This window comes from Vigna umbellata, chromosome 8 (assembly GCF_029865625.1).
Source record: "Vigna umbellata cultivar VRB3 chromosome 8, Vumbellata_1.0, whole genome shotgun sequence".
NCBI lineage: Eukaryota > Viridiplantae > Streptophyta > Magnoliopsida > Fabales > Fabaceae > Vigna > Vigna umbellata.
In genome coordinates this window covers 47,185,187-47,193,938 of record NC_142172.1, presented here as the reverse complement: position 1 = coordinate 47,193,938, position 8,752 = coordinate 47,185,187, and the positions used below count along the sequence as shown (strand labels likewise).

Below are 8,752 nucleotides of genomic sequence, written 5' to 3'. Positions count from 1 at the left end.
AATGTTATGGTATTTTAGAGGAAGTAAGTGTAAATATATTTTTTAAGGATACAAACTTTATTTATATCTGAATCATTTATATTTTTAAACATGTTTCAATTAGAGCTCTTAAATACTTTTGTTGAAAAATGTATATTTTTTTATTATTTTGTTTTGTCATGATTTTTCAGAGTGATTCTTTTTAATTTTAAAAGAAAATGATATCGCGATGATTGTATTTTTATGTATTTCAAAGTTTATCATATTTATTATAAAAAATATATTATTGATTAATAATCTAATTAATTTAGTTATCGTTCATAAAAAAAACAATATAAGTAAGAATTAAACCTAACGCGATTCTAAATATAAAAAAATAAAAACTTTAATCATTTTTTATTCGAAAAGTAAAAAAATTAGTAATATAAATCTTAAACATAATTTTGTACTGATCATAAATATCGATCTTGTAGTTTGACAATATGAGAAATTATAGAATGATTTATACCAAAATTTATTATTTCTCTCCAAATTACAAATCAAATAAGTTATATTTTATTAAGATCAATAAATAGAGATGATGCTATAATTAAAACTGATAATAAAAAAATAATATTATACCTTTAATTACTTATTTGAATCTTTTTCATAACAATTTAATTTTTTTATAATAAATATAATGTGTTTATCATAAAGTGTATTTTTTTATCATGGTTTTAATTCCATAACTTTATATTTTTTTTTTCTAATGAACTATCATATGATAATGAATGATCTATGAGTTTTGAGAAATGACGAAAATTGTAATAATACTTAATATAAACTTATTTGAAAACAGTTATAAATGTTTTTCATATTAAAATTAGGTTGAAAATGAGAGTTACAATTTTATTTTGAAAACATTTTTTATGATGATGTAATTAATGACTTTTCAATGGAAACCCATATTCACTTCCTTTTAATCCATGATTGTTTCATTTAAGATGTAAATGAGTTGCATACAATTTACAAATTAATAAAACTTGACTCAGTTTAAAAATACTGTTTGAAACTTTTTAATGAAAATAAAATGTTTAAAGTACACATTTAAAAGATTAATGCTTCAAGATTTTTAAATTGTTTCGCTGCAATATTTTGTTATCATAGTTACTTGCATCATTGATATATGTGAAGATAAGTGCTATGTTTTTTCTTCCTCTCAATAGCCATACTATATAATTAATAAATTAACCAATATTCTATATTTAAAATTTTATAATTTTAATCATAAATTTAACTTAATAGGTTGACAATGGATTATAGAAAAGGAATATGTATTGAAATTAAATTAAATATAATAACAGTTTATTTCATTGAAAACGTCTTACTTTTAATTAAAAAAAACTAATAATATAATAACAAGATATATTAAGAATAAGAATAAGGTGTAACATAAGTGATATTTTAATTTTCAATCTTTTGTATTAAAAACATAATTAAATGACAGTTATACCGTTTTAGATAAAGAAACTGTTTATTTATAGAATTATATAAATATGATACTAATGATATTAAATGGCGCATTAATTTTTTTCTAACTTTGGTTTCTTAATTATATTCACAGATATCAGTAAAGAAGTAATTTTATAAATGTGTTCAGAAATAATCGTAATTTTATAAAGCAAATATTTAAAGAAAACGTAAACACATTTCCGAATTTGAAAAAGACAAAGTGTAAACAATTATCGGAAAAAAAATATATTAAATATTTTTCAGAAAATGAAAATAAAGTTTTGCATTTTAAATTTCATAAAACTTAAATAAAATCTTTGTTCCATATAAAAATTAAAATTAAACACATAATTTTACTTTATTTATAAAGTGAGAAAGAAGAGAGAAGGTAAAGATGAGAGAAGGGAGAGTAAGTCTAAAATCAATGAAATATTTTTTTATTGAAAATAACTATTCTCTTATTAATTTAACAATGTGGATTATAACGAGTAGAGCTGTCAAAACGAGTAAGCTGCTCGACCCAGCCCGGTCCACCAAAGGCACTTAGTGAGTCGATCCAATCCGGTTCACTTATTAGCAAGTTGAAAAAATTTGAATCTGGCTCGACCCACCACAGGTTAGTGGGTTAAATAGGTTGGCTCATTAGCTCGTTTAATTATAAGTTTTTTAAAATAAAAAATTAATTTTTTTAATTCAAATCTAAATAAATGTCACTCTAAAACGATGTTAAACTCCAAAAGACAATTCAAAATAATAAAAAAAGGTATAATACAATCCCAGCGTAATCCAAAAACATGTACGACGAACAAATATGTTTTTAATATTGTTAATTTTTGTCTCACTTATCCATTTATAATATTAGAATGTTAAATAGATAAATCTATAATAGTTTTCTCTCTTGAAACATCTTTTTTATCACTATCTACCGAATAATAAAAAATGCTAACTAATAATATTAAAATACAAAATAATAAATAATTAAATTAAATTAGGTGGGTTGGTGAGCCGGATTCAACCCGGTGAGTCGGGTTCTAAGTGAGCTGGGTTGAAAATTAGTCCGCATACAAAAATTACATTTTTTTCAAATCCAACCCGACTCAACAAATCTGTGGTGAGCTAGGTTGACTTACAACCCGTTTTGACAACACTAATAATTAGGGATAACAAAAAAATGTGGAAACGAGGATATTTATCAGTCGATATTTATTAAGTGCGGATAATGAGAGTATTTTAATACTCCACTTTAAATAAGTCGAATGTGAGTATTATATTATATGACCTACGGTATCCGTTACTTGGAAAAAATAATAATAATAATTTAATTTATATTTTAAATTAAATTAAATTAATAATAAAATTAATTTATATTTTATTAGGTTAAATTTAATTAAAATTAAATTTTAATTTATATTATTTTATATTATATATATTTTTTGTAATTTTATTTAAATTTAAATTTTAAAATATATAAAATATATTTTTTAAAACTTTTTGTAGATATGCGTAAATACCTATGAGTTTTAAAATATACGTGAAAATTTTTTAAGCGATTAGCCGTGTAAGTAGCAGCCGAATTGCGAATCAAATTTTTGTTTTGCGAGTTGAATTACATATAAATATTTAGGTCACTTATACTTTATTAGTACTTCATTGGGCTTTATATATATAATTTAAACTTTTAAAATGAATTAATAGAAAGATAAAGAATAATTTATTCTGAAAAAAATTATTACATAAAATTGTCGTGTTTTTCATCGAGACTTACAATAAAACTTAGGAGATTATTATTATAAAATCAAACTGTACTAAACTATTTTTTATTTATAAATTCTATATTTTAATGATAAAATATTTAAACTTCATTTTTCTTCTAACTTTTTTCTAAGAAGTCATATTATGAAAAAAAACATTAAGAACAACTTTATATTTACATTAATAACATTAACAAAAGTTTTATAGAAAAAAAAAACCATAACCACCTCTCCCTCCCTTCTATCTCTATATATTAACATTAATATTTCATCAATTACAATTTATGTCCTATAATCTATTTTTTCACTGCGGTAATAAATGACAATGTATTATAATTCATTATTATTAGTTTTTATAATAATAACGGTAATAGTAATTTTAATTGATTCACAATGTAATATTTTTACACTTAAAATATGTAAACTTATACTCTTCAATCAAAAGTACCGTTAATATAATTCTCATTGTTTTGACAAGTGTATTTTATGTATTTAAATTGTCATACTCATCAAGACTATACTCTTAAATTTTATATATAAAAAAGGTTGGAATTAAAGTAAAATTTTCTCTAAAAACCAGTGAATAGAAATCATGTAGAGACTTTGTTAATAACACGTCTAAAATTACTACTTCTATCATTACCTAGAAGTTTACGGATGATGACAAGTGACATTGAAAAATATAATGAACATCTCTGTTTTATTAATTTCATAAGCTTTTAGGAAAAATAAAATAGAGATAAAAATAGTATATAAGCGAGTGAGATTTATCATGTTAAAAAATCTTAAAAACAAAAGAAATTAAAAAAAAATAGGGTGTTTTTCGTGTTGACTCACTGCAGGTAATTGTAAAGGTGCAATGCCAGGTGTGCAGACAGTTAGAAACGGTAACAAAATGAAAGTAACAATGAGTGTGAGTGCAATGGGCACACTTAACACAGTAACACCAAAATGCGTTAGGCATTGCGTTGGTAACAGAATCACCTCGAATCTTGAGCTTTTCAACTTGCACACACAATTTTCGTTCATCCAATCCACCCACTTCTTCACACCTCTATTTTTGAATTTCTGATGTCTCGTTATCTCTTCACGCAAACGCTAACATTGCTAACATGACCTCTCATGCGCCGTCAGAGGACACGTTTTTCCTCCGCCAGAGCGACGCGTGGCTTAGCAGCTGCTGATCTCTCTGCCGGCATGCTTCGGGAGACCAAAGTCCTCCACTTACGGCGCGCCGTCGCCGCCTCGTTCTTCTTCGCCACCGTTTCCCTCTCTTTGTTGGTCCTCTTTGGAGACCTTAATTCTCGTAGATTCTTCTCCACCTTCCATTACTCTTATTCCCTTTCTAGCATTTTTCCATCGGTGTACAACGATCCCGTTGCGGTCAGTACTGTTGCTTGCTTCGTTCTGTTCTCTCGTATTATCCATTGTTTTTCATTTCCTGCTAATTGTTGCTGCGTATTCAGTCACTTCTATGTTTTTCGCATGCTTAATTAGTTAAGTAATGCATTGTCTCATTACCTATATTTATTTAACAATTAATGCACTGTCTTGTGTTTTTACGTGATGTATCACCAATTGAAATGCCATTGGAGCTCTAATTTCTTTCCAGTGTTGAATAGTCTCGATGTGTTAGTTTTAGGAAGTGTATTTTATGCATATCATTGAGAGACGCCATGAAATTTGGGGAATTAAGTGTGGTAGTGTCAATAGTACTGATGATTTTCGCTGGACATTGAGTGTCAAGTTTCTTTAATGGATATATTCGCAACTTTCATATATTCTCAAGTTTAGTTGACTGGGGCAAACTAGGTTTATTAACTATTAATTTAGTTTATTATATCATTAGAAACACTTGTAATAGCTAGTGATTTCCCAATGTAAAATTATTGTAGCGTCTGGTGTTGATATGAATCTGTCATACTTTAGTCATTCTCTGGTCTTATGAATAAAGTTATTCAAATGCGAATGTTTATAAACACTAAATCCATTTGTTTTATCTAGTTTCATAAGCATAATAAGCATAATCTTCATCATTGACTCTCGAGCAGACTAGCAATGAATATCCACTCGAAAAGGTCCTGAATGACGCTGCTATGAAAGACAGAACAGTAATCTTGACCACGTTAAATGAAGCATGGGCAGCTCCAGATTCAATCATTGATCTTTTTCTTGAGAGCTTTAGAATAGGAGATCGTACCCGTTCCTTTTTAAATCATTTGGTAATCATTGCATTGGACCAAAAGGCATTTGCACGCTGTCAGGTTATACACATTCATTGCTTTTGTCTAGTTAGTGAAGAAACCGACTTTCGTGAAGAGGCGTACTTTATGACTCCTCGCTACTTGATGATGATGTGGAGAAGGATTGATTTCCTACGTTCTGTTCTTGAGATGGGATACAATTTTGTGTTCACAGTAAGTTATTTTTTCCATCACTAATAATACCTCTTGCACCTCACAAGGACTGACTTGTGTGAACATTAAAGTGGTTTTAGTTTTAGTGGCCATGGAAACATTCTAAAAGTTGTGAAATTTATTATTTTTTGTGATTGATTTTCTTATGATGTAGTGCGTAATGGGAAAAACTGTCTGTCATGTGAGTGAGGGAATGAGTTACTTGTAAGTTTACTTTGTATACTTGGCTAATTGATTGAGTATTTCACAAACAAATAGTAGTCTATATTGATTATAGCAATGCATGGTGGTCTTTATCTATGTGGCAAGATTTAGAATTATTCTATTCTGGGTTTTGTTTGATAAGGAAAAGTAAAATATGGTTGTGGTTAATATAATATTCTGATCAAATCTTGAGGAAAATATTATTCTTGGTTATTTTTATAGAACTGTATGTTGAGCTAAACTTCTGCCTCTAACTTCCTTTTCGGAATTTAATTTAAATTGAAATTCGCAACTGATAGGAACTAGCGCATCAGTGCAGTGTCATAACGGCAAAGTTTAGGCTATACATTTTATTATTGATGCTCTCATGTATCTTCCTACACCGAGTTGTCTTTTTGAAAAAGGGGAAGATATGAAAAGGACAAGACTTCGGAAAAATCTATAGAAGAAGCTAGATAAATTTCAGAAGTATCTTAATTAGATACTTACTTTGGTGTTCCTGTCCCAGGATGCCGATGTCATGTGGTTTAGGAACCCATTTCCACACTTTCACGTTGATGCAGATTTCCAGATAGCGTGCGATCATTTCACAGGTAGATTTGATGATGTAAACAACAAACCCAACGGAGGGTTCAACTTTGTAAAGTCCAATAATAGATCAATAGAATTTTATAAATTCTGGTACTCTTCACGAGAAACCTATCCTGGATACCATGATCAAGATGTCCTTAACTTCATCAAGGCTCATCCTTTCATTACTTATATTGGACTGAAGATGAGGTTTTTGGATACATCTAATTTTGGTGGTTTTTGTGAACCAAGTAGAGATTTAAACCATGTTTGTACCATGCATGCAAACTGTTGTTTTGGTTTGGATAGCAAGCTTCACGATCTCAGAATAATGCTTCAGGATTGGAAACATTATTTATCTTTACCTCCAAGTTTGAAGAAGTTGTCAGTTGTTTCCTGGAGGGTTCCTCAAAAATGCAGGTTGGCCGTTTACTCAAGCTTTTCTATAATTTAACTTTGTTTTTCCTTACCATTGTGAAACAACTCTTTTTGACTTCTCATTTCCTGTTATTAATGGGGTGAAACTTCACCTCAGCCTTGACTCTCTCAGGCCCCATGATGCACCAGAAAGGAGTCCTGAAGAATAAAGTGTTAATTCCATACATATCTGACTTAAATGTGGAAGTTCAACTGTGCACTCGGATGAAGGTATGGATTAGGATAATCAACTTTGCTAAACCGATATTTGATGGAAGAATTCTTCCAAGTAAAATTACCTTAGGCAATGTGTAAGATGTAATAAGCTGTTTAATTCGTTGATTTTTTTGTGTGTTTTCCTAGAGCAAATTTTCTAACATTATGGTACTGGAACTATTTTCTTAGCCTCAACAATCAACATCCATGCCTTCATCTTTTCCCTCAATAAAGAAATTCAGAAACAGAAACCCAACAGGTCTTAACTAGTTTGAAATTGAAAGGACTGTAGATGAATTGTTTGAAAAGCTACTTTCTGTCTTTAACCATTGCCCTGCTTCCGTTTCTTTGCTCCCTATTACACAATTACTAATTTTGCTGTTAGTGAGTCGCAAGGTTTTGATAAAATTGAATGCTCTTAAATTCGTAGCTCTTCGGAGGGACGGTATGCAGACAGAGTCAGATAACCACCTAAGTATCTAAGTTCATATTAGGCACTGGGATGACATGAAAAATTTATTAAAAAAAACATAAAAACATAAAAAATTTACTAAAAAGAAAAAAAAAACATAGGAGGTATTACACAAAAAAAAAAAAACAGAAAAACAGGGAGGATATTACATTAATATTGAAGTGAGATATTGACCACATAATTATAAGACATTATTCTCTTTCCCTTTTCATCATATCTTTTATATTATTTACTCTATTTATTTTTACCTTTTCAATCTATCTATACAATAATTTCTAAGTGAATCTTTGTAGACAGAATAACGTGTTCAGAAAATAAAATAACTTCAAATATTCAATCACAATGTTGTATATATTCCCATAATATAGATTAGAATACATATACTCAATTAAATACTTCAAATATCATCATCTCTCCTTTTGAATTTGCATTTCCCACACTTTTCTTGTAATTAGAAAAAAAAAAGCTCCATCTAACTCATTCCCGAAAATTATTTCGAAAAAATTCGTCCAAAAAGCCATTCTTTTTAATATACCAGTTTTTTCATAATTTTCTTTTGAAAATCCAAACTAAATCGAAGTCGACAAATTTTAATGTCGCAGCTTTTATTCAAAATCGTTTTATGGCTCTCAATAAACTATTTCCAAACCAATTTTAAACTAAATTTTAGTTCAATACGTTTTAATTAGGTTTTGCAGTTAAATATATTTCAAATGAATTTCAAACAAATTATTCAAATGCCGTTACACACTCCAAAAACATGAAACGACCAAATTATCCATAGATATTGTAAACTTCGTTATATACGCACAAAAATTGTATCTTTTCTTAAAAATATGATTTTATAATTCTCATGCAATTATAGAATAAACTTTCCTCAGTAGTTCAAAAATAATTCTGAAGCGAATTTTTAAAAAATGTTAAATTATTTCTGGAATAGTCCTTAAATATCCTACCTCCCCACTTTGAATGCTGGAATGATTATACTACACATTATCTTTGAGATTTGCTACAGCTATTATATATATAAAAAATAATAAAAGATTGGTAAAATTTTGGCAATCTAGTTAAACTTTTTTTCTTCACAAAACTCATTCCGTAAAATAAAACCATTTGAAAATACTTGGGTAGTGGACTGTCTATTTGAATTCTTTAATTTTAAGATTATAATTCAATTTTATAAAATATAGTGTCTGGACAAAATATCTAAGAAAAAATAAAAGTTCTAGAATTTA

The 8,752-nt window shown here is 28.2% G+C and overlaps 1 protein-coding gene across 1 annotated transcript; it reads left to right on the top strand.

Moving 5' to 3' along the window:
* The first annotated feature begins 4,163 nt into the window (after positions 1 to 4,163).
* On the top strand, positions 4,164 to 7,371 carry LOC124839541 (uncharacterized protein At4g15970-like). Its single transcript, XM_047315380.2, has 4 exons — positions 4,164 to 4,604; positions 5,273 to 5,638; positions 6,351 to 6,832; positions 6,948 to 7,371. Exons 1-4 carry the CDS (start codon positions 4,344 to 4,346, stop codon positions 6,997 to 6,999), a joined length of 1,161 nt encoding a protein of 386 aa, XP_047171336.1. The 5' UTR covers positions 4,164 to 4,343; the 3' UTR covers positions 7,000 to 7,371.
* The last annotated feature ends 1,381 nt before the right edge of the window (positions 7,372 to 8,752 follow it).

Coding starts and splice junctions, on each gene's coding strand:
- LOC124839541 (XM_047315380.2), top strand. CDS start 4,344: ATGCGCCGTCAGAGGACACGTTTTTCCTCCGCCAGAGCGACGCGTGGC. Junction 4,605..5,272: donor TGTACAACGATCCCGTTGCG/GTCAGTACTGTT, acceptor ACTCTCGAGCAG/ACTAGCAATGAATATCCACT. Junction 6,833..6,947: donor AGGGTTCCTCAAAAATGCAG/GTTGGCCGTTTA, acceptor ACTTCACCTCAG/CCTTGACTCTCTCAGGCCCC.